The sequence below is a fragment of the Meira miltonrushii genome (assembly GCF_003144205.1).
Source record: "Meira miltonrushii strain MCA 3882 unplaced genomic scaffold FA14scaffold_2, whole genome shotgun sequence".
In the NCBI taxonomy this organism is placed as follows: domain Eukaryota; kingdom Fungi; phylum Basidiomycota; class Exobasidiomycetes; order Exobasidiales; family Brachybasidiaceae; genus Meira; species Meira miltonrushii.
Window position 1 is genome coordinate 1129176 of NW_020289944.1, and position 23829 is coordinate 1153004.

General features: G+C 42.5%; 14 protein-coding genes across 14 annotated transcripts; 7 read left to right on the top strand and 7 right to left on the bottom strand.

Moving 5' to 3' along the window:
- Positions 1–485: 485 nt before the first annotated feature.
- FA14DRAFT_111975 (uncharacterized protein) lies at positions 486–998 on the top strand (the record flags this gene model as incomplete). The annotated part of the gene is made up of 1 exon (XM_025495965.1): positions 486–998. A coding segment is annotated over one exon (513 nt), but the record flags the coding sequence as incomplete, so codon positions are not given.
- Positions 999–2005: 1007 nt separating this feature from the next.
- Positions 2006–2305, bottom strand: FA14DRAFT_111519 (uncharacterized protein; the record flags this gene model as incomplete). Its single annotated transcript, XM_025495947.1, has 1 exon — positions 2006–2305. A coding segment is annotated over one exon (300 nt), but the record flags the coding sequence as incomplete, so codon positions are not given.
- A 620-nt stretch (positions 2306–2925) lies between these two features.
- On the top strand, positions 2926–5563 carry FA14DRAFT_171666 (uncharacterized protein). Its single transcript, XM_025500345.1, has 2 exons — positions 2926–3034; positions 3104–5563. Exons 1-2 carry the CDS (start codon positions 3013–3015, stop codon positions 5194–5196), a joined length of 2115 nt encoding a protein of 704 aa, XP_025355256.1. The 5' UTR covers positions 2926–3012; the 3' UTR covers positions 5197–5563.
- Positions 5564–5688: 125 nt separating this feature from the next.
- On the bottom strand, positions 5689–6201 carry FA14DRAFT_154389 (uncharacterized protein; the record flags this gene model as incomplete). Its single annotated transcript, XM_025497677.1, has 1 exon — positions 5689–6201. One exon carries the CDS (start codon positions 6199–6201, stop codon positions 5689–5691), a length of 513 nt encoding a protein of 170 aa, XP_025355257.1.
- Positions 6202–6791: 590 nt separating this feature from the next.
- Positions 6792–8955, bottom strand: FA14DRAFT_154390 (uncharacterized protein; the record flags this gene model as incomplete). The annotated part of the gene is made up of 5 exons (XM_025497678.1): positions 6792–6959; positions 6990–7550; positions 7817–8258; positions 8449–8504; positions 8569–8955. 5 exons carry the CDS (start codon positions 8953–8955, stop codon positions 6792–6794), a joined length of 1614 nt encoding a protein of 537 aa, XP_025355258.1.
- A 507-nt stretch (positions 8956–9462) lies between these two features.
- Positions 9463–10524, top strand: FA14DRAFT_132861 (ras-domain-containing protein). The gene is made up of 3 exons (XM_025496956.1): positions 9463–9786; positions 9850–10097; positions 10162–10524. The coding sequence occupies exons 1-3, from the start codon at positions 9507–9509 to the stop codon at positions 10318–10320; spliced, it is 687 nt and encodes a 228-aa protein (XP_025355259.1). The 5' UTR covers positions 9463–9506; the 3' UTR covers positions 10321–10524.
- Positions 10525–10680: 156 nt separating this feature from the next.
- Positions 10681–10932, top strand: FA14DRAFT_115715 (histone-fold-containing protein; the record flags this gene model as incomplete). Its single annotated transcript, XM_025496123.1, has 1 exon — positions 10681–10932. A coding segment is annotated over one exon (252 nt), but the record flags the coding sequence as incomplete, so codon positions are not given.
- A 1319-nt stretch (positions 10933–12251) lies between these two features.
- Positions 12252–14000, top strand: FA14DRAFT_164106 (uncharacterized protein; the record flags this gene model as incomplete). The annotated part of the gene is made up of 4 exons (XM_025499862.1): positions 12252–12435; positions 12457–12504; positions 12526–12921; positions 12958–14000. The coding sequence occupies 4 exons, from the start codon at positions 12252–12254 to the stop codon at positions 13998–14000; spliced, it is 1671 nt and encodes a 556-aa protein (XP_025355261.1).
- A 718-nt stretch (positions 14001–14718) lies between these two features.
- Positions 14719–15405, top strand: FA14DRAFT_121764 (snare-like protein; the record flags this gene model as incomplete). Its single annotated transcript, XM_025496481.1, has 2 exons — positions 14719–14973; positions 15040–15405. The coding sequence occupies 2 exons, from the start codon at positions 14719–14721 to the stop codon at positions 15403–15405; spliced, it is 621 nt and encodes a 206-aa protein (XP_025355262.1).
- Positions 15406–15490: 85 nt separating this feature from the next.
- On the bottom strand, positions 15491–16750 carry FA14DRAFT_160337 (Formyltetrahydrofolate deformylase). The gene has a single exon (XM_025498629.1). It carries the CDS (start codon positions 16719–16721, stop codon positions 15597–15599), a length of 1125 nt encoding a protein of 374 aa, XP_025355263.1. The 5' UTR covers positions 16722–16750; the 3' UTR covers positions 15491–15596.
- A 185-nt stretch (positions 16751–16935) lies between these two features.
- Positions 16936–18431, bottom strand: FA14DRAFT_160338 (DNA glycosylase). Its single transcript, XM_025498630.1, has one exon. The coding sequence runs from the start codon at positions 18393–18395 to the stop codon at positions 16989–16991; it is 1407 nt and encodes a 468-aa protein (XP_025355264.1). The 5' UTR covers positions 18396–18431; the 3' UTR covers positions 16936–16988.
- A 17-nt stretch (positions 18432–18448) lies between these two features.
- On the bottom strand, positions 18449–18982 carry FA14DRAFT_160339 (uncharacterized protein). Its single transcript, XM_025498631.1, has 2 exons — positions 18875–18982; positions 18449–18803 (listed from the first exon to the last, which is right to left on the bottom strand). The coding sequence occupies exons 1-2, from the start codon at positions 18893–18895 to the stop codon at positions 18600–18602; spliced, it is 225 nt and encodes a 74-aa protein (XP_025355265.1). The 5' UTR covers positions 18896–18982; the 3' UTR covers positions 18449–18599.
- Positions 18983–19642: 660 nt separating this feature from the next.
- On the top strand, positions 19643–21572 carry FA14DRAFT_160340 (amino acid transporter). The gene has a single exon (XM_025498632.1). It carries the CDS (start codon positions 19765–19767, stop codon positions 21466–21468), a length of 1704 nt encoding a protein of 567 aa, XP_025355266.1. The 5' UTR covers positions 19643–19764; the 3' UTR covers positions 21469–21572.
- FA14DRAFT_36202 (uncharacterized protein) lies at positions 21404–23592 on the bottom strand. The gene has a single exon (XM_025502240.1). The coding sequence runs from the start codon at positions 23421–23423 to the stop codon at positions 21585–21587; it is 1839 nt and encodes a 612-aa protein (XP_025355267.1). The 5' UTR covers positions 23424–23592; the 3' UTR covers positions 21404–21584.
- Positions 23593–23829: the final 237 nt, after the last annotated feature.

Genomic DNA, 23829 nt, shown 5'->3' on the forward strand with positions numbered 1-23829 from the left:
GTAGATTGGCTTCTGCAAACGACATTCGTTCCGTTGATTCCATGTCTACCATTTCTGCGCAAACTTTACCACAAGGTATGCAATCTACCGGACAACAATATGGAAGTGGCTTTACTCCTGGTTCGCAACAATACTCTAATTGGGGAGCTCCAAGTGCATCGCCTTCTTCCAGTCTTCGTCGGAACAGTATGGGTTTCTCCAGTTCTGGTTTGGGTCCTGGTTCGGATATGTCTAGACCCTCTTCTGAACTTCCTCCTTATCCATTGAAGCCACAAGAAGGCTCATACGCCGGCAATGTTACTCCCATGGCTGACAGTGGTCATCAAACGCCTCAATTGATCCGTTCCACTCAATTAAATCCTACTTCACCTCCTACAAACGCATTGTCGCAACCCAACAGCTTCAAGCATTCATACAATGCTAGCGTCTCCACAAACTCTTCCTCATCACCTCCCACTGATCGTTCTGGCTTGCCAGTTCCAGGGTCACAGCGAGCTAGCTTGGAGCTTCACGGAAATATTCAGGACATGGCCGTTGGATGGAGTCATGATGAATGGAGATCACGCAGAAGACTTGTTCAGTTCTGGCGCAAACAAGAGGGTACAACGATTCATGCTATCTGCAAGCCAATCCTACCAGAGGAGTACATCCAAAACAGCGTTGTGGTAAGCTGTATCTTTTGGGACGTGACAAATGAATGCTACATAACTTCGGTTGATGTGATTTACTTGTTGGAAGCTCTTGTGGCCAGCCGATTCAATGTTGAGGAGAAGAATCGTATCCGCAGAAATTTGGAAGGTCTCAAACCAAAGACTATCAGCAAAATTGCCAAGAGTGGAGATGATAAATTGAACAAAATCCATGAAGAATTCTTCAAATTGGTCATGAGTTTCCCCAATCCTAAACCAAGACATATCGAAAAGGATATCAAGATTTTCCCATGGCGTGTTTTGGCATCTGCATTGAATAAGATTATTTCTAAGTACAGTGCTGCTCCTTTGATGGCCGCTGCAAATATGCAATATGCTTCCGCAATGGGAATGCAGACGCCTTCATCCGGCATGCAAATGCAAACACCATCGATGGTAGGAATGGATGCAGGACAACTTGGTTATGGTGCTCAACAAAATCAACAAAATCATCAAGAGCATCAAAGGAGATTCCCACCTGGTTTGAGTATCGATGTTGATGCCTCTAATGCCTCTTATGCTCCAAGCTCTGCACCGCCTGCTGCCAACCATGGTCACGGTGCACAACAACAATCTGCGCAAGGACAAGGATCACTTTTGTACCCTCCTCAATCTGCTACGTTTGCAAGAGGATCGAATACCCCTGGTGGTTTTGGCAGTGGTGGCATGCAAAGCTATTACTCGCAAAACAGTCCACGTAAACATTCCTCGAGTGGTGGATTGCCTGGATCCTCAACATTTAATTTTAGCGATTTTGTTGTTTCGCCCGTTGCATTTGGTCAAACGCCTTTACAGCAAGCTCAAAGTTTAGGTCATTATCCCGCTGCCGGCAATCAACAATCACAAGATCAACATCAAAGTGGCCAAAGTAGTGGCTTAGGAATGGATTTGGGTAACGTTTACAAACCCGAATCATGACCTTTATTCTAGAATGTGTTCGCCTCACATGCTTATAATTTATTTGTACTAGTATTTTTCTTTTCTTTGCTTCGCATTCGTCTTTGCTTTTGGCTCTCTTTCGCAGCATCAAATTCAGTCCGTACACTAGATCTCATACCATATATATTCTTGCTTCGCAATCGATTATATTGAAAATCACCCAGTATCATCAGAGAGAATGTGCATTTCAATCATCTTTTAAAAGTACATGTCACAACAGGTGCCACTTATCACTTCCGCCTCTTCCCGTCCGTGTTACTTGTCCTCTTTGCCTTACTGCTCACGTCTGCACCTGCTTGTTTATTCTGTGCTTGGAGATCCCTCTCACGCATCACTTGAATAGCACGGGCAATGTTTGGCAATCTTGAATCATCACGACGGACGTAGTACAACTTAGCACGACGAGCACGACGTAAGCGTGAATCACGTTTTGATCCAACAGCACGTTGAACGACTTTGATCTCTTTGATCAAAGGGCTGTACAAGTTGAATCGCATTTCCACACCTGTTTTATTGACGAGGTTACGTAAGACAAACGAAGTACTCGTACCACGTCTTCTGATCGCGATCAAAGCGCCGGAGAAAGATGTGAATGTAGTTTTGGTCATATCATTCCATGTATCAACAATCACGATCGAACCTGGAGGAGTACGATCGAGAGAATTTCTGGCGAAAAGTGCTGTTAATGAACCATCTTGATCGTATTGAGCACGTAATTGAGCATGCAAAGCAGCCATAATTCCTCTATTCTTTCGCTCTCTTCCTGATTTTGTAAGGCTTATTTGTGGTTGTGCTTTTGCTACGGCTGATGATGTTTCTGCAGAAGCCAGACTTCTTGTGATCACAGAAGATGAAAAGGGATAAGAAGATGCACTCGTTGATGCATCTGCTGATGATCCTGGTTCTGTCGCAGGACTAGCTTCAGCAGCATTGCAACGTGAAGAAGCATGCAAAAGTCTTGTCTGTATGATCTCTTGACTTCTTGATGGTCCAGCCCTGCTCCTCCCAATCCTGGCGACACATCTTCCCAAAGGCGAACGTAAAGACATCTTGCTAGCTTGGCTAAAGATGATGATGATGACGAGCTAATAGTAAAAATTATTCCGCCAAAATTCTTCTTAGAGTCAGTGACGCCCTTTAAGCTTGTAAACGCGTTCGGCCGAATCTTGACACGCCCGCTTTAAGAGGTAAATTCATGCATCCACAAAGAGAGATGTCCGCTTTTGGATAATCGCGTAAAATATACTGTTAAAGTGCCTTATTTCATCGCTCAGCGGGCATGGGCCATTAGGCGTGACATTGACCAGGAATTCCTAATTAAAGTCATCCTTTCTTGTCAGCGCGACTTTACAACCATCATTCAAGGCTACTCATTCGTTCAAACATGGCGGCAAGAAAGCTAGCAGGTGAGTGTGACTAACTCTCAAAAGAGAAGAATTGGAACTGACTAAGAGACTCTCTCATTCTTCTCACAGCCGAAATCGACAAAACGCTAAAAAAGATTGGAGAAGGAGTACAGGAATTTGAGGGTATATACGATAAACTACAAAATGCAAGTACTCCTTCTCAATCGGCAAAGTATGAATCAGAACTAAAAACATCAATCAAAAGGCTACAAAGGCTAAGAGATTCTTTGAAAAATTGGCTACAGAGCAATGAGATCAAAGATAAAAGTGCATTGATGGAAAACAGAAAGTTGATCGAACAGCAGATGGAAAAGTTCAAAGCTTCAGAGAAGGAATTAAAGACCAAAGCATTCTCCAAAGAAGGACTGGCAGCATCCAGGCTAGACCCAGCAGAAAAAGCAAAGCTAGAACTGTCACAATGGCTATCGAATCAGGTGGATGAACTGGCCCGTCAGGTAGAAACAACCGAAGCGGAAATCGAGCAGCTGGCAGGCGGAACGAAGAAGAAGAAGTCTGGAGGCGCATCAGAAAGACTCACGCAGCTGGAGCACCTCAACGATAGACGGAAGTGGCATTCATCAAGGCTAGAAATACTCCTGCGAATGTTGGAGAACGGTGCATTGGAAACTGAACGGGTGGAAGATATCAAAGAAGATATCGGCTACTTTGTTGAGAGCAATGGCGATGAAGACTTTGAAGAAGATGATGGAATCTACGATGAATTCAACTTAGATGAAGAAGAGGAAGCATTCGGATTGAAGGATACAGATGACCTAATAAGTCATGATACCGTTTCTGTAACTGACGAAACGCCGCCACCGCCAGCCAAGCCAGTCGTCAAAGAAACGCCAGTCAGACCGGGAAGAAGGGAATCAGAAGATATGAAAGTGCCGGAAGAGAAGCCAAGAAAAGTATCCGGAACATCGACTGTAGCAGCACGAAAAGGAAGCGGGTCGATGGATGCAACATCTGTTGTCAAAGATTCCAAAGCAATTCCACAGGCAAACTTTGCACAAGCAAAGCCACCAGGAATACCGACTACTTCAGTAGCGCCGCCCACGATCAGTTCGCCAGCAAAGGCCGCATCTACGACCACTCTACCGCCAATCCGATATGCAGCCGCTGCTGCAGCAGCAGTGTCTCCTACTACCCAGACTGCATCACCTATATCCGGACCACCCGGAATATCGTCAAGGCAAGCGTCGGATGCTGCAGGAGATGTATCAGTAAACGCAGCAGCAGAAGCAGCATCGAATACAAACGGACATGCTGCCACGCAATCGCCAACTACGTCACATGCACAAAGCCAATCTGTATCTTCGACACCTGCTCTGGACAACGCATCAGTTGCACAACAGCAATCGGGCGACAGCTCTTCTCTTGGCGGACAACCTCATTCTCCTTCTTCTACCAATGTAGGTGCAGGGCCGCCAGGACTGAAGCCAAACGGAGTTTCACCTTCGCCTCCCGGATTGCAATCAAGCGCGGCACCCGGACAAGAAGTGCAGTCAGCGATCAAGTCACCGTCCAACTTTCAACCTGCTCAATTGGCTGCTAGCTCTGCTGCTGCCGGACTCGTTCAACCTGCAGGAGGTGGTGCAGGCACGAGTGTTCAACAAGCAGCAGCACAGAGGCAACAAGGAACAGATGCGAGATTGCCAAGCAGCCTTGCCGATTTGGTGTCCAGTTTCGAATCTGCCAAACAAAATTCGATGGTCAGAGATGGAGATCTTGGACAAGTACACAAATCGTTGGAGTCCAGCTTAATGAACGTGCCAGAACCACAAGATTCGGATAAACCAAAGTATTATGTCCCACAAAATCCTTATCCGGCACCACAATGGTATCCGCAATCACCTGCAACAATTTTCGACAATCCAGCAATCTACGATAAGTTTGATGAGGATACTTTGTTCTACATCTTCTACTACTCCCAGCGTGACTACCATCGCTATTTGGCAGCAAGAGAATTGAAGAGACAATCTTGGCGGTTCTCTACGCGATATGGTACTTGGTTCCGCAGACATTCTGAACCAATTTCGATTAACGAAGAGTATGAAGAAGGATCGTATGTTTATTTCGATTTCGAATCTTCATGGTGCCAAAGAAGGAAAAACCACTTCAGATTCGAATACAAGTATCTAGAATCTGAATTGGCTTAAACAATTTTTGGTACGATGTTGAAGAGATCTGAAAACCAATTGCAAATTCATCATTTGGGATCGATGCGGTTTCCGATAAGTCTGATTTGGGAATGTTACTCGAAGTGCATTCAGTGTTTTTATTGTGGGAATAGGAGGTGTAGCCCATGTTTGGATGTGCGAAAAAGACGCTTGGCGGTAGTCAATTTGCGCATTCCGATACAGTGATACATCAAATACCTTTCCCCGTGTATTCTCTCAACATCTTCTTTCTTGTATTACAGCTGAAGTCTTTTTTTACATAAACAAAGTTTTGACGTGATCATCTTTGTCTTTTCTTTACCCCCTGTGTTCATTATTTGGTACAATAAAAATGAAATTTGTCAAGAAAAGAACAAGTAACATGAGAACCAATCTATGAGAAAGTTTACTGAAATGGAAAAGGTTATGGGACGGGCGATGATCGTTGCCGCTGAAGGTTTGTACGGGAATGCATACTTATATATCGCTATGTCAATCTTTGGCGCCTCTTTGTTTTTCGTGTGCTCCTGAACCGAATGGTGAGCCTTCGATACCGCGATTTTGTGGTGAATGTTCAGAGAGATGTCTGCTGAGATGCATTTTAGAATCTTGATAATGGTTTGCGAAAATTTCGTGATTCATTAAATGATTTCTTGTTGAGCCTGACTTACAAGATGAGCAACCTGATCCACCACAGTGAGGACATACTGGTTGAGGAGCTTCAGGTTCGTGTTGTCTTGCTCGTTTGACGAATTGCAATTCTTCTTTTGTTTGATCAAAAGCAACCTCTGGCAATGTGATGACGATTGAGCCTTCGATTTGTTCATTGTGAGGTGTGTACATATAAGGTTCTGGGATCATCGCAATCATTTCTGCTACATTCTCTGTTGGTCCCAATCTCACGGCTGAGATTTGGTCGCCACTTTGACGTGGGATGGGATGAGCATAAACAAAGATAGCAATACTAATCAATGAGAATTTGAAGATGTCAAGAAGCGCTTGCATATTGAAAAAAGCTTTATGAAATATCTTAGCACTGGGTAAACATGAATACCACCGAAAGATTATCGCGCTTCTTATATCTTGTTTCGCATCAGTGTCTCTCTCCAAGGACATGCACATCGAAGCATGCTGAGGACCGCTGATGACCAAAATAGCGTATCTTTACGCAAAAGGGGCTTACAACCAAATCGTGAGCGCCCAATGGCATTGTTTTTTGACCTATCTGATTTAACTTTGCACTGCCTACAACGCCGAATGCTATGCTCTTCTGTGTTGTTTCGGATAATTTCTTTGCAGAACGGTGTACCTGCATTGCCTTGCAATGTCCCATAAGGTACTCAAAGCGATATTCCTCGTTCCCTACTCGGTCAAGCTCGATTTGTTTCGGTGAGATGTACAGGCTTTGATAAGTTGAAGTGGAAAAAGCAGAGTGTACAACATATGTGCAGCAACAAGCGTGAAGTAAAATTTGAGAAGGAGTTTTCCATTGCGGTCCGCACCGTGCTGTGATTAGCATGTATGTCGTTGCCCCGCAAACTTGTGTTGAGCCTAATGATGGCGCAATAGCATACTGGTTGACTAATCTTGATACTCTATGAAGTGTTCTTTCTTGATTTTGTGTTTGTATTTTTCACTTTGAGTCTCTTTAGATAATTTCTTTGATTTCTATTCTTTCTCTCACGTTCTTTTTCATATTCTTCATCGCTCTTGTGTATAGGAAAAGGTTGCAGGATGTGTAAACAGTCACCCCTGTCGTCTTTCTTTCGTCAACATCATATTTTTGTACTCACAATTTTACACATCCGATCTTTATATCGCTCATAATTTTTATCTGACTCTTGCTTCTTTTGTTCTTTAGTCATATTCTTTCGTCTTCTCTTTTGTACTCTCCTCCACTTTGCTTTGATCTTCTCGGTCTTGATTCTCTGATGTTCGTCATCTGTAGTTCGTTTTTCCACGCCTTGTGGAACATTTGCACTCTTATCTGATTGCAGGCTGAAAGAAGGCAGTGCTCCTGCAAATCCAGCTATTGAAGATTGGTCAACAGAATCAAAATGATGACTTGTGGTTTGGCCATCATGTCTTCTTTCTCGAAATGTTGAACTTTCACCGGATCCTATCCCATGCAAGCTGTGATGTGATCTAAAACGACTTTCCAGCCTAGTCTTCTCGGCATCTTGAAAATGCTCTTTTGCACTGACCTCATTCGTCTCAGGGGAAGAAGGTGGAGAGTGATTCAAGTCTGGTATATTATGCTTCATTGCCAGAAATGGACAAATAAAGTCTAAAGCGAGCCACCAGATGAGGATTGAAATCATGGCTGCTAGCAATCTATAAAGTAAGAAGTAAAGCTATGAAAAAAACAGTAAAGAAGCAGTAAAGAAGCAAAAATTCGTTTGGAGTTCTGGTTTTGCCGAATAGCAAAGTGAGAAATAGCCCCGACACCATCCAATGAAAGAAGCGAGAATATCTATTCGCAAAAGCCGATACAGCAATGGCAGAAATCAGATTTCTTTCGTGTTATCTTTCTCGGCTGGATTGTCTAAGCTGTGAGAAGATTGGGTCTGAGAAGACGGAGTCAGAGCCGAATTCCTTGTTTGCCTGTAAGTATGCTCACCGTCGATATTTTCTTTCCTCCCCTTTGAACACGACGCTTTTTATTGATTTCCTCTCTCTTTTCTTTACTCAGCTTACCTCGATATTTTCTTTGTTTTGCTTTCCATAATTTCCGTAATTCTTTAGTCGGCAAAACTTGTTTAAGACGTTCTCTTGCCACTTGTTTGCTTTCTCTCCATTTCTTTCTTTGTAAGTCACTATAAAACAAGTTGCCATTGATCAAAACTTGATTTTTCTGAGAAGACATAACTTTTATATTCTTGTGTTTTCGGTTAGTCATTGTATGTAATGGTTTATCAATTGCTTGTATAGAGGTTTTTCGCTTCCGCTTTCCTTTTTGCGTTCCAACATCTTTCTCCGTATAATCTTCCATAGATAGAGGAATGTTTAGATCTGGTATAGGCTCTTTTGTTGCATATGCAAGGGAGCATATGATGGAAAGGCTGAAAACCAACACTTTAAGCCAATGTCTCATAATAAAAAATGACGGAGTGAAAGAGGAAAAAATTTATCATCAAGAGTAAACATTTAGACAAGGACAATTTCGGGGCAAACTAGAATTTCGCTTTTTTTGTCGTTTGCTCAACGCCTTTTGCTTTCAATGCGGCTCTCTTAGCCTTCGCTCTTGCGTACTTTTCTTGATTTTTAATCTGTTGTCGAGCATTATGCTCTGCTCGGAGTTGGGGCTCCTAGACGAAACGAAACTATATGAGCTATTTGATCTATTAGTAATTTTTCCACATATGAACTTACCATTGCTTCTATTTTTTTTCTCTTTCGATGATATTCTTTCCTGTGAATTGCTTTTCTTACGTCACCACTTTGTAAGCTTCTTTGTTGTTTCTTTAAAATCTGCCATTCCTTTCGTTGCTCATCGCTATAATATCTTTTCCCACTGATCGAAACAGATTTCTTGCTTTGAAATAGACCAGTTCCAACGAGATATTCTGGAACTGGTCTCATTTCAACAGGTACTCCCTTGTCATTGTGGAATTTATTCGTAAAAATTTCTACAGAAGCTTTGTTTTGAGCTTTTGCCGCGCTGTGCTTTGGTATAGCAGCCTCTTCAAGCGAAGCAGGTAGGTTGAGATCAGGTATTTCTTCTTTGTCGGATGAGATTGCTGGTCTCAAAAGTAGCATTTGGCAATAAAAAACGACAACGACAGCACTTAATAGCAATTTATGTTGGAGATTCTGTAAAAGACTGGTAACTGAATGCACTTCGTTTTGTTAGAAAGAATTGAGTGCTCAAAGTATTCGAACATCTATTCTTATAAAGTAAAAGATGCCCCCACTCGGGGCGGATAGATTCATAGTTATGGGGCTTATTAGCCGTGTCTAAACTATATCTAAACATCTAGAGCGCCTTCTAGAAAGATGCAAAGGAGGTTTTATACGATTCTGTTCGCCATCGTTAATTGTACAACCAATCTTTTAAAAGTATAGCAAATCTGCAAACGAGCCTATTGCTTATCGAATTGATAATCGGATAATCTTTTCAGCTGCTCTGCCTGGGTGTGATTGATGTTATGCATAATCGGGCAAAAAGCACGGATCGACCGGAGAAAAAAAGAGACGCGTATAGTGCACTCACTTTTCTCCACTTAAATCAAATCTTTGACAGGCTTTTTGTGATAGACTCATTCCTTTACTGAATACCATCATCTCTTGAAGCAGCAAACCTGAGAGAAATGTCATCGCCCACTTCATCATCACCGGATGTACCAACTTTGAAACTTCTTTTGGTTGGAAGTAGTTCGGTTGGTAAATCATCTTTGCTTTTACGTTATACGGATGATGAATACCTAAATCCAGAAGAAGCAAGTGCAACGATTGGAGTGGATTATAAAGTCAAATCAATCAATGTTGGAGGGAAAAGATATAAGCTATCAATTTGGGATACAGCAGGACAAGAACGATTCAGGACATTAACCAGTAGTTATTATCGAGGAGCACATGGTGTGATCATAGGTAGGTTCTTGTGTTCTAATAATGAGAAGCATATATTGACACAACCTCTCACTCTTTGCGCAGTGTACGACATCACCAGCAGAGAATCATTTGATGCTTTACCCACCTGGTTCAAAGAGCTAGACGTATTCACCGGAAGCTCAGATGTGGTCAAGATCGTTGTGGGAAATAAGGTAGACAAGGAATATTCTCGCGTAGTAATGGAAGATGAAGGCCGAAAGTTTGCCGAAGAACGTGGATGTCTGTTTGTTGAATGCAGTGCAAAGAAAGGTGTTGGCGTGAATGGTGCATTTGATGACCTTGTCAATCAGGTGAGTAGTGCTGGATACTACCACGAACACAAAGACGTGCAACTGACTTTCTTTCCCTTCTCAGGTCATTTCCACACCCTCCCTCTGGCAAAATACAACAGGCGTACGACCGGGTGATCGAATGCCAGGAGGAGTTCCGGCAGATCATGCTGCTACATCCAGTCGTGGAAATGTTTCACTAGGCGATCCAACTGGGTATGTGCGCGAAAATTGCAACTGTTGAGGTAGTGGCGTCCGTAGTATGACCGTAGTAGAAATGTCGAGCTCCTTTTTGTTCCTTTAACCCCACAAAGTTTGTCTATAATATCCATCTATACCTCTGCAGCTTGCAATTTGCCGTTCTTGCTGTTGATCATTTTACTGAAATTGTATTTTCTCCTTCCTATTTGGCATCTTTTTTTTTTTTTCAATCTTGCTTTACAGCGATGATGCTCGAGATGGACAGGACGCTGAGGATGGAGCAGAACAAGCTGAACGTGGGATTGAGAATGAAAACGTAATAACAGAAGACGATGAATTAGCTCGAGAAGATGAAGGTGGAGAAGATGATTATTTGGACTTAAGCCTATTAAGTGAAGCAACATTACCGATCAGCAATATATCAAGATTGATGAAAAAAGCCTTACCAAGACAAGCAAAAGTATCAAGTTCAGCAAAAGATTTAATTCAAGCATGTTGTATTGAATTTATTTCATTTTTGACATCCGAAGCAAACGATCGTTGTTTGGCGGAAAAACGTAAAACGATTAATGGAGATGATATTTTATTTTCAATGAAATCTCTAGGATTTGAAGAATATGAAGTCGTTTGTAGGATTTGGTTAAGTCGTTATCGAATGGCTTTGGATATGGCAAATCGAATCAAAGAAAAGGAAAAAGTTGGTGGTGGTGATGGAAGTAGGGCTAGAAGTTCATCAAAACGTGCATTATCCACTGCCAGCGCAGAAGGTGATCAGATAACCGAGGAGTAGCTTGTATTATAATCATTAATGGTATAAAGTCATCATGATATGCTTACCAAGGTCACAAGGGTGTGCCATGTGTATGTCTCAAGAGTGTATTGATATGAATCAATCATAGGATATATTCTATATTGTTTTGTGCCGTTAGCGCGTGTAAGATTAAAATGATATGTCGCGTCGATCACTACTAATCATTTTACCCGCATACGGCATCACGGCTTCAAGGCAGAGAGAAACAAAGAGAGCAGCTCTGTAAAAAATAAGCTAACCAGATCAAGAGAATTTTACAGAGAATAAGCGCCGTTGATATACACTCTATATGAATGAATATAACCATCATGGATTGATTGTATATCGGGAGATGGTGGCTCAATGGAAAAGTTGCCGATAGAAGCATGGGCGGAGAATATACCACAATACTTGCCGAAAGTAAAAATTGACACTATTATACCATCAAAGACGCTAAAATACAACAATGACGAGAAAAGCACAATGCTAGATTCTACTTTTATGGGTTATACAGCATACTGTTCAAGTCCCACAACCTTATTGACATTCAATTCCAAAACCAAAAAGGCATCTTTGATTACAACAGGGTTCCTTGGATAACGCTAGCGTAAGAGATTGAGATTGAAGAGCTTTTTGTGACGCTTCCGGCGAAAGAATTCATTTGATTCGTTTCACCTTGTACCATCATCCCCAACCTCTTTTTTTTTCCTCTATTTTCTTTTTCTTCAAGGTCATTCGATCTTTTTTAATCCTCTTTCTTGTTGTGTTGATCACTCAAGATTTTGGAATTTTTATTCTTTCTTACAACTTTCATCAACCAACTGGTATTTGGCGCGAGAAGCAAATTTTGAATTGGCTTATTTCGTCAGATTATCTAGTCCTCTCAGCTGGTCAGAGTCTGGACGATAAAATTATCAAATAAACAGTTGGATCGTGGTGAAATTGTGTTTATTCGACGATCACAAAGGAAACAAGTTCACGGCGCGATATAGGAGATTGCTTTGATAGCATCAACAACGTCAAACGCTGGAAACATGAACCCAGTCTTACTCAAGCATAAACGAGCAGGAAGACAGCAATGGTCGTCAAAATGGATGAAAGCGGCAGCAGTAATAGCAGCGATTGCATCTAGTCAATTAGTGCCAAGTGTACATGCAGGTGATCCTTCAATACCAGTTGGGGGAATGGTACCGCATTTGCTAGAACATAATGGTAATGCAACATCTTTTGTTTCATCTGCTTCAATGATTGCAACGGCGGCAGATAGCCAAGCAACATTACAAGCACAAAAACAACAAAAGTTGAATGCATCCGAAGCAGTTCTTTCGGCTTTTTCGGCTGATGGTGCACCCCATGCAAGTTTGGTTAGTGAAGCTGTTTCATTAGCAGGAACCAATGCAGGAACAAAGACAGATAATTCATCAGATAAAAGTGCAGGTTATACACGAAAAGTTGAAGAAACAACGAAAACATCATCAAAACACCAACCAACAAACAGTAAAAGTAAACCAGCTCAATCAGACGCAAACCGTGCAGCATTTCCAGAGGTAACGTCAAAGAGTGATTTCACATCTTCAACTTATGCTGCCACTTCCGCTTCTGCATCTCAAGCTTCTACTACTCCCACACCTGCACAAAGAACAGCAAGCTGGCATTATTGGGGAGGTGCGTTGGGTTGCGCTCAAGGCTCAGCATCCGGAACGGCTTACGTTTGTCATGCAACAGGGGTTCCTGAACCTGCAAATGAAAGGCGTCAAGAGCCAGAAGAGAGGGCAATGGAAATGGACGATGAAGTGTTCGAGGATATGATGGATAAACGTCAAAGTTCGGATAGCGGAGGTGATGATCCATCCGGTAATGGCGGTCCTCCTCTGGATATTTTGAATAAAGATAGTCCGGATATTGGATGGTTAGATGTAATCGTTGGTGCGGTTCCATACAAGAATGGTGATTTAGCACCAAGTATCGTTTGGATTTTAGCAACTTTGCTTTTATTCCCACTTTTCATTATTCGTTTATTCCGTCGATCAAGTTTAATCGCTCACGTTTTGCTCACTGTTTTCATTTGGGGTATTGTAATGATTGCAACTTTTGCCATTCGTGCTGATTTGGCCAATAAAACTCCGGTAACAACTTTGATCAGCGTTCAAAATATCACACTACAAATTTTACCATGTTTGTTGATCGAACCTCTTTTGAACCTTTTGGCTCTTTATGCACAACAAGGTGGATTCCCAACAGGTGTACCAAGAGTTGCTCTATTTTTGCGTTTCTTAAATTTGGTCGCTTTGATCTTGTACATCGTCGGCGCAGCTTATATGGCCACTTGGCTCAGTGATTGGAATTCAGCCTTGCAAGATAATCAACAAATCGGTGATCGAAGCAATTTCCCCAATTCAGAACCTGATTCGATCAGTAGAATTGGTCCAATCGCTGGGGCTTTCATGCAAGTTGTTTGTATTCTTGGTGCTTTGATCTTGATCCCAATCGCTCGTGGTGAAAATGGTTCAATGCGTCCAGGTGGTTTTATTGCCGTTTTGGTAATCTTGATCACAATTCCAGTCGTTTATCGTGTTTTACAAACATTACACGCTCAAGGTGAAATCAACAGTGAAGATGGTGGTGATCAAAACCCATTCAAAGTTTTGGCCAAGAATGGAGCAACTATGAGTGCAGCTGCCATGAATGCGGTTATGAACTTGGTTCCTGTTGCTGCGATTGCACCGCCAGGAATGTATAATTCAGACGTTTCCGGTATCGATTGGGCGCAATTACAACAAACTTTGGCAAGTAGAAGTAACATTCAATCACCCTTGGTGTTCAATTTGGTTTACATCTTCCCACAATGGTTGATGGTATTCTTCTTCTTCTTCGTTCATGCTCCTGGTCGTGAAAATGACGGTAAATTGGCCGCTGCTTCCGCTCAACCTTGATGAAGTTCTTTATTCCATCCTGTATTTCGCTATCAATCATGTTTCTTTCACTCACAAGATTGTCAAATAAATATTTATACACATATATAATCACATTCTTTTATCACATTTCGCTAGATAAGATAGTACCTAGATAAGGAGGACAACAAGTCAGCAATCGAATGATCCATTTGCGTTTGTTCCCGCTCTCCCACTCTTCAGCTCGTGCCCAATATCATGCTTTCGATCAACATTTGTCAGGTGATTCAGATATATATAAATGTGTACGCTTTCATATTTGTTATCAAGCGTTGAAACCTTTTTTAATCCTTCAAACGAAGATCGACTGCAATGCGATGAGCGAGTGAGCTGAAGAGATGGACTTTTGCATCCAAGACTGAATTGCCAATGCTGCAAAAGGATATAGATGATCAGATACTCACATTCAACATATCGCCGATCATCTTGTGATCGACATGATGGGCGGGAAGGAAGCTACATCGCGCTCGCATTAGGCTGTAAATTTTTCCTCTTTTTTCCTTCAAAGGGCGTGAATGCGTGCGTGCGGCAATCGGTCAAAGAATAGCACGCTTACGCTGCACCGCACACGCACGCCTTTTTCTCTCCACATCTTTACAGCCTACTGCCTGTGGTATCTTAACCGTTGAGGATAGGCTGAGCCCCTGGATCTCATTTACGGACAACGTTCACTCTGTTTCTACCATCATCCCATCTCATAATGATCGTTCTAGCGCTTGTTGCAAGTGGATCTACCATCCTCAGCGAGACGCATGATGAAGCACATGCTCGATTTTTAACCGCTGCAGAGACCGTTCTTACTCGTATTCCACCTAATGCTACAAGATTAAGCTACTCCTACGAGAATTGGCTTTTCCACTATGTTCAAGAAGATGGAATAGTGTACCTATGTACAGCAGACGGAGAGATGGGAAGACGACTACCGTTTGCATTCTTGTCAGAAGTTCAGAAAAAGGTGAGTGCTGAAAAGATACACAAGTTGTAAGATTGATTAAAAAGCTAACGCCATCCCTTTTCACAGTTCACAAGCACATTCGATGCCACTCTACTCGAAGATCCTCAACCGGCCGACTTTGCTTCATTCACATCTACTTTGTCGTCCACCTTGAATCGTTTCAATACACAACCACAAAGTGATCCTGTCAAAGCTGCACAAGCAGAATTAGCAGGAGTGAAAGATATTATGACGCAAAATGTAGAACAAATCCTAAATCGTGGTGAACGTTTAGATCTTTTGATGAATCGTACCGATCAAGCAGCAAATCAAAGTATGGCTTTTAGAAGAAGAGCTGTTGGTTTGCGTAGACAGATGTGGTACAAGAATGCAAAGGTTGCCGGAATGGCTGTATTTTGTGTTGTGGTGAGTGCTCAATCATGTCTCCATTGATTCAATTGTTCAGCAAACTAATCTCCTTCTTCTCCCATCGCAGGTTCTCATCCTCGTTCTTGCTGCAATCTTTGGCTCATAATATTCTGCTCGCCTTCTTTTAGACACGCCTGTATACCCCGCATGGTCATTTGTATGGATAATGAAATGATGCATGGTAGTTAAGTAAAAAGTACATTTTTTTTGAAATTCTAATTGAATACGACAGTCTTTGCACCGTTCAGGATCACACGTCGTTCTGAATGCCAACGAACGGCACGAGCCAAGACACGGGCTTCAATATCAGCACCTGCTTTTGTCAATTCCAAAGGAGGAAGAGCATGATTGACACGTTCGACATCTTGTTCGATGATTGGTCCTTCGTCCAAATCAGCAGTGACGTAATGTGCAGTTGCACCGATCAATTTGATACCACGTTCGTATGCTTGATGGTATGGTCGAGCACCCTTGAAAGAAGGTAAGAAAGAGTGATGAATGTTGATAATTCTGCCAGACATCACTTCACACAATTTTGGCGAAAGGATTTGCATATATCTTGCCAAGACAACCAAATCAATCTTGTATTGAGTGCACAATTTCAAAATTTCACTCTCTTGCCATTCTTTCGTCTTTCCGGCTTTTGTATCGATTGGTAGATGAACAAATGGAATCTTATGAGCGGCTGCCAATGCTTCGTAATCAGCATGATTTGAAACGATGACCGGAACATCGATCGGTAAAGAACCACTGCTGACACGGAACAGCAAATCGTTCAAACAATGTCCGATCTTGCTTACCATGATTAAAGTTCTTGGTTTCTCATTTGCGTTATGGAATTCAAAATCCAACGAATGAATGCCAGTTTGTTGTTCAAATTCTGCTTTAAGAGCACTTTGCGAGAATGTGAAAGGAATATCACTTTCTGCATGAACACGCATAAAGAATCTCTTTGTGATCGGATCACCAAATTGCGCACTATCACGAATGTTCAATCCACGTTGTGCCAAAAATCCAGTAACTGCATGTACGATTCCTTTACGATCAGGACATGATAATGTCAAAATGAAACTGTTTGTATCGTTGGCTGCTTCTGCCTCTTGGCCAGCAACTTGTGGATTCTGTGCTTCGCTCATACTTTCTAGTTGTGATAGGGAGCGTAAGAGTTGTCGAGAGGAGGTCTGAAAGTGTCGAGGTGAAACGGCAATCTGTTTTTGTAGTTGTGGTGTTGTTCGCAATGAACTAGTAGCCACTTGTCTAAATGATCTCGAAACAGACGAATAGGTGAATAGCGATGAAGAGCGTTGTGCTAATGGTGATCGCAATAGGCAAGTTGCCATTCCCAGAGCACTGTTTGTGTTTGTAAGATGGAAGTGAATACAGTAATAGCAAATGTTCTGGAATCTTTGCCGGAAAATTAATCTTGTGACTGTGCACATTTCGGTTAGTTAATCTGACGTATGCTTGCAGTGCACAATACCAGTATAATTTTTATTCTTGGCTGCCGCGGGCTTTTTTTTTCAAGATCTTCTCAAGCTAAGTTCTCATAATAAAGTGGTGCGGGAGAAAGCAAGTGTCATAGCATGTAAAATACAGATTTTTATAATTCACCAATCAAGACGTTCATCTTCTTCCTTGATTAACAGTGTACCTCCGCCTTCCGGTCCCTCTAGCTTGACAGCAGCAGTAGGATCGACATTTGTTTCAGCCGCCACTTCCTCTTCTTCTGGTAGAAGCTCAACCTTCACACGAGAAGCAATTGATTTTGGATCCACTTTTCGATACGAAGGGCAAAGCTTTGCAGCACCCAAAGCACATAGGTCACAACGTGGTCCAACAGGTTGACAAATCACTTGACCGAATCCTACCAATGTTTTGTTGATAGTCCTATGCAACTCTTTGGGTAGCCAGCTCTGTAATTGCAATCGTGTTCCTTCTGGATCGTTAGACTTTACCCATTTCAACCTGTTTGACACCCTGTGTACATGAACGTCCACTCCGATACCCACATTGATATTCCATGCGCTTTGTAAGGCCAAGAATCCCATCTTTGGACCTACTCCAGGCAAAGAGCACAATTCATCAATCGTTTTTGGAACATCTCCTTCAAAGTCATCTCGCAAAATTTTTGCAGCGCTTTGTATATACCCAGTCTTTCTTCTCCAAAATCCAACTTTGCTGATATTGCTAGAGATTTGATCTTGCGTTGCATTAAGGATGCTGTCTAAGCACAAACCATTTGGCAAATTTCTCTGTAAGTTGTGTACAGCTTCTGCTGTGACCGGATCTTTTGTCTGCGAGCTTAACATGAGACTGACCAGCGTAGTGAAACGTGCTCTCTTTGCGGATTCTTCAGGTGATTCCATCATTTCCCGCAAATCTTTCCTCTTTTCATCTCTTCCGTTCTCTTCGCATCCCAGTGTATCCACAGGAGCAATGATTCGCTTTCTTTGTTTTGTCAAGACTTCTAATTGCTCTTTCCATCGCTTTGGTGCAGGCTTTATCTCATGTTCTTCTAAGTCCAGCTTGATCGGTTTTACGCTCGTCTTTCTTGGTGAAACTGCAAATGGATCTGCTGGTTCTTTTTTCACCTTGGCTGTCTTCTTTTTGGGTGTGGAGATAGACCCTCCAAGCTCCTCTTCACCTTCTTCCATCTTGAACAATGGCTTTATCTCCCCTGATTCTGTTTCCGTTGCTCCATTTGCGATACCATTTCCATTTATCCGCCTTCGTAATGAATATCGTACAGGAGTTGCTGGACCGGGTTCTATCACGCTTTCTTCTTGCTCTACTTTGACAGCTACAGGAGCTTCTTCTGCACCTATTGCTGGAGGAACATATCTTGTTCGCTTTGATCGGATGGCAGTTGCTGGGCCATTAACCTCGTCAGCAGCGGAGGTGGAAGAAGTAACTGAACTAGTTGATGCTTCTTCTGACTGTGCGTTAGCCAATGTCCGCTTTGAGGTAGAAGCAGCAGATGATGATATGGATCTGCTTGAAGTACGAGCTGTCATTCTGATAATCCTTCCTAGCATATGGACATGAAGGTGAGAAACAAAAAGCAAAGCATATATTCAAGAAGATTCTCACAGCACGGATAGATAATACAAAACACAAAATACAAAAAGCACGCTAATTACCCCGCTTACAAATCGAATACAAATAAAAAACGAACGAACGTCAGAACGAATCAAATCTTAGCAACCAACAAAGTCCATTCATCGTAACCTGTTTGGACCTTTACTCTTTGCCTTTCCGGTATTGACACTTGTATAAGCTATAGCTGAAGGAGCTTGAATATTCTCTATTGGATCAATAATTCCATCATGATTTGTATCGTATCCGTTGAAATAACTCCGAAAGCCTTTGTCCATTTCTCTTGGTGAACCGATGCAAGATTGACCGGCATCAATTACGCCTTTCTACAAAGTCAAAAAGGATGACTATAGTTAGAATTACATCATTAGCCCACTACTTGCTCGCCACCACTCACCACTGAAGGATTGCAAGGCATAGGATAGAGCTCCCTTGGCGGTGGTACGATTACACAATGTCGAAGACCGGAAGAAAATAAGAAAAAGAATAAAATAACTTGAATATTTCTCATGTTGAACATTTTCTGAACAAATGTATGAATAATCGAAGTTATGAGGAAGAGGGGAAATACAAAAAAGTGAAATCGGTATGCCTCTTTATACTTCTTTCCGTATAGCTCTACCATACACATGTGGCGTATCTTTTCACAGCCATCGTTATCATCCGAGTCGATCATTATTCAATGAATATTGTGTGGGGCTATTAGGTTTATTATCTTTCAGTCAGACTTTTGCGGGGTATAACACTGCGATTTATGTCATTTATGTTATGAAAGACCCGGTACCTTACGTTTTATGTTACATCTCAGGATTATTTCATTTCAGCCTGGGAGAACAGCGCTTTGATCGCTGGGCGTTCCTGGCGATCAGACTGACAACAGAAGTGATGATGATACTTTCTTGACAACGTTCTGATCTTTCTCTCTTCCCCGCCGGCGGCATTGCTTTTTAGGCTAATTAATGAGATGTACCGCGGCTAAAACAGTCAGGTCCCACGCCACTTCTCTTTCTCTTTCTCTCTTCCTTCGCCGCGGGGTTAATTTCCGATTTTCCAGAATTGAACGGGGCGGCCGATCGGGAAAGAATTACACACGCGGGGCTACACTAGAGAAATGCTGTTTTATTTTAATTAAGCGAAAGATACGCTTGCTGCACATTGCCTGCATGGCCAAGATAGCAGCCGGCCAAATGAAGTCATTTTGATCAAGATATGCATGTATAACAAACAATAGCAATCATCTTGGCATTACCGCCATCATCATCTCCTTTTCCCCCTCAAAAAGACAGGATGGGATCAAGATCATCAGACGAAAACGCCAACAAAACTTCCAATGAAAAAGCAATGGTGAGCTCAAACGTGATTGGTGAAAAGAATGATACTTCATCGCCACATCAACCATCATCACCACAACAAGGAGATGCAGCAACTGAAATTTTCCATCGTAAAAGGTTCTCATCTTTGGCAATCGTAGGTCTAGCATTTGCAATCTTGAATTCTCCAACAGCTGCAAGCGCTTCTTTGAGTGTTGTCATCGTTTCTGGTGGTCCGGTCGCTGCGATATGGGGAATGCTAATCTCCGCAACGGGAGTGTTTTGTATCGCTGCCAGCATGGCAGAGTTGGCCTCTACGCTCCCCACACCAGGAGGTCCATATCACTGGGCGTACAGACTTGCTCCTTCATCCTTTCAAGTCGGACTGGCATATTTCACCGGTTGGTTGGCTGCTGCAGGTTGGGTTTGTCTTACCGCCACAACTTCAAGTCTGGCAGGCTCGTTGATCGTTGGTATAATTGCTCTACTGCATCCAAATTACCAGGAACAGGCCTGGCATGAATTCTTGATCTATATCGCATTTGCTATTGGTGCCTGGTGTGTCAACGTTTTCGGTGTCAGAGCATTGGACGGGATTAATAAAGCAGCACTTATTTGGAGTTTAGCTGGTGTTGCATTGATCATGATCACAACGTTAGCATGTGCATCACCTCAATATCAGACTGGAAAATTCGTATTTGCAACTTATATCAATCGAACAGGTTGGAGCGATGGTGTAGCATATATCTTGGGTTTATTACAAAGTACTTTCTCACTCGTTGGAACAGATGGAGCGACACACATCATTGACGAAATGCCAAGACCACACATTTACGCTCCTCTTGCGATGATTATTGCACCGATCATTGGTTCTCTAAGTGCGTTCATCATCTTGATCGTATTCTTATTTGTTTTGAAAGATTTCGATGCTGTTGCAAGCAGTTCTGCCGGTCCACTACTAGAGATCATTTATCAAGCAGTTGGAAATAAAGGAGGTGCAGTGGCATTATACATGTTTCCCGTCTGTTCAATGGGTTTCGCTGCAATTTCAATCTTATGTGCAAGTTCACGGCAAACGCAAGCTTTTGCACGAGATTATGGCTTACCGTTTGCCCACTTTTTCAGCAAAGAAAGTCGTAGATTCGGCGTTCCAATTCCGGCAATCACTCTAACTTCATTCTGGGTGATCGTCTTTGGTTGCATCTATCTTGGAAGTACGAGCGCATTCAACGCAATCATTTCAAGTAGTGTCGTCATGTTGCAATGGACATATTGCATTCCCGTCATCTTGCTCATGGTTCGTGGACGTTCTTTGTTGGATAAAATCGCGGCAGAAGAAGAAGAAAATGCAGTACGTGAACAAAACGATGTTATTCAAGGAACGATTGTTGAACCTGGAACACAAACAATCCTTCACGTTAAAAGACATTATAATATGGGTAAATGGGGTTATTTGGTAAATGCATATGGTGTTGCATTCAATATCGTTACTTCAGTCTTCTTCCTTTTCCCACCACAATTACCTGCAACTGGCTCTACGGTAAATTATGCCGCTGCTGTGGTCGCTTTTGTTCTTTTGCTCGCAGTCCTTTCTTGGATCTTTGACGGTAGAAAGAAGTATTCTGGTCCTCGTGATCTCGCTCATGCTCTTGCCCGTGCTCGCAATGCTAGAGAAGAATAAGTATGAAAAAAAATGCTCTTCTGTGCATAATTGTAATTTTACCACATGAATATCAATGTACAACAATATAATGATTCAATATATCTTCCAGAATGATATGATACAGCTTTATATCCTCAACGAACTTGAGTAAGTGTAGGGCCTTGATGATGTGGCATTGTTTTGTCTTTCATATTTTTGCGCCTCTCTATTTCTGCTGCTAATGGCGGTGCAGGCTTCTTGCGCCATCTTACCATCGTACCTCTTTGTGCAACATCTTTCAAAGCGCCATGTCTTGCCAACTTCTTTGCCAGTGCAACATCCCTTGATCGTACATGCCAGAAGCGTACATTGCAATCGATCACTTCATACTTTCGCACAGCTTCATCCAACACTTCCCATAAATCACGATCAGGTACAGAATCACCCGGGTTTCCCAATGGGCCTTGTTCGTTCAACTTCCAATTTGTATGACGCCAACGCCAAATATCAACAGTGATTCCACGAACGATCCATTCTTGTTCAACTCCGATAACAATCTTATCAAATCCTTCTTCTTCCCAATTTGCCAGTTCAAGTGCGGCTACAACTGCTCGTATTTGTGCTCTTCTTTCTGTATTACGTGCGAATGTTGGAGCACTTTCCAATCGCTTGCTTGTGTTTACTTCAAATCGAGGGTCCAATGACTGTAACTTTTCTTCATCTTGACTCAACGGATCATCGGAGGGGCAATACAAGATTCCAATGCCTCCTCGTGCTTCTGCCGAGAGGGACAATTTACTCAAAAGCTCTTGTGCTTTCTTTGATCCATCTCCCACGCCTGAAACGTCGCTTGCATCTAGGCCAGCTTGACGGGCCGCTTGGGCCGCTTTGATAGATGCGACCTCGTTCGATTCTAGATAAACACCATTGCACAGCAAAAGCACTTGACGTGGATCTGTTCGTCTGATCATGCGTAACGGTCTTGTGATACGAGGATCTAATACGAACAAATCTGCAACGTCCAGATGTCGAGCATCTGTCTTGTAAGTGCCTGTCGTTCGAATCGTGGCACCGTCATCTTGTTCTCTTTTCGTCTCAGCAATGGAAGGTGCTCTTCCTTGACCGTTTATATCGGCAAAAGGTGCAATTCCACGTTCAATATCCTTCTGACTCGGCCGCTCAAATGCACGATGACCGTTCCAACGCATTGCTTTCCAGGGCTCTTGATGATCTCCTGGATTCTTTGTGAATGCTGGAGGAACAGTGAAAGGTGCATTGTCCTTTTTTGCAGATGTATTCCTGAACCAATCCGGCAAGGAACTGTCAGGCATTTGCGTGGCCAGAGTGGTAACAGTTGCCGTTGTTCGTGTACTTGCAGTAGTCATCTTTGATTGACCGGCAACAGATGTTTTATCCTCATCTCCTTCTTCGATCTTGTCTTGATCGTGTATCTCATTCCATGCTTTACCTCCTTCTGGTCTACCTTCCAATTCTTGAAGATTGATACTTAATGCATACTTTCGTGCTTCAGAGATAGATGGATCTTTGACTTCTTGACGAAGTTCTGGTTCAAAGTCATACTCCTTTTCCTTATCACGCTTTGAAGCAGACTTCACAGGTAGGACGGCAGCGCCTGTGAAATCGCCTTCTGATTCATTTTCGTTGCTATGTTTAGACGAACCTTGTCCGATTTTGTAGGGGATGAACATACGTTTGATGACGTTATGCGAAGAAAGGTCACTAGGTGAATATGTCACACCACCGGGAGTATCCAGTCTGACCTGTACCTTGCCCGGAGCAGCACTCGCTGCAGAAGTTGTAGAAGTTTTGCTGCTCATGACACCTCCCCCTCCAGGAACGGCATCGTCAAATCCGTGTCCACTTGGTAGAGCAACAGGTTGATCATCATCAGGCTTTTGCACAGAATTGATTTTGCTATCGTTGGCTTTTGAGCCTTTACGGTTCCATAATTCAAAGTAACGAGGATCTGCCATTTTGACAAAGATGGAAGAGAGCAGAATGAATGCATATCTCAACGTTCTCCTGTTTATATTTTTGTTGTTCGGCCCGAACCTTAAAAGAAGTACGCCCTACGCTGCTACTTCAGCCCAGCTGCTTAAGCTTAACTTCACGCGCGGTATGTGCCGCGCTATAGAGAACAACACTTGACTCACATATCTGGAAAACTAAGGCCGATCGTAATTTGATACACTCATCACTGACTGATAGCCCTTTTTCCTATAACGTCAAAGCGGTCAACAGGAGGAAGTTTATCATACTGATTCATCTTGAAGAGAGCCAGGATTAGGTACATTTACTGCCTCTTCATAAATTTTGAGACATTTTTAGACTTTGAATAGTGCCAGTCTCTGAAAACGGTGTAAGGAATCAAGTTGGATG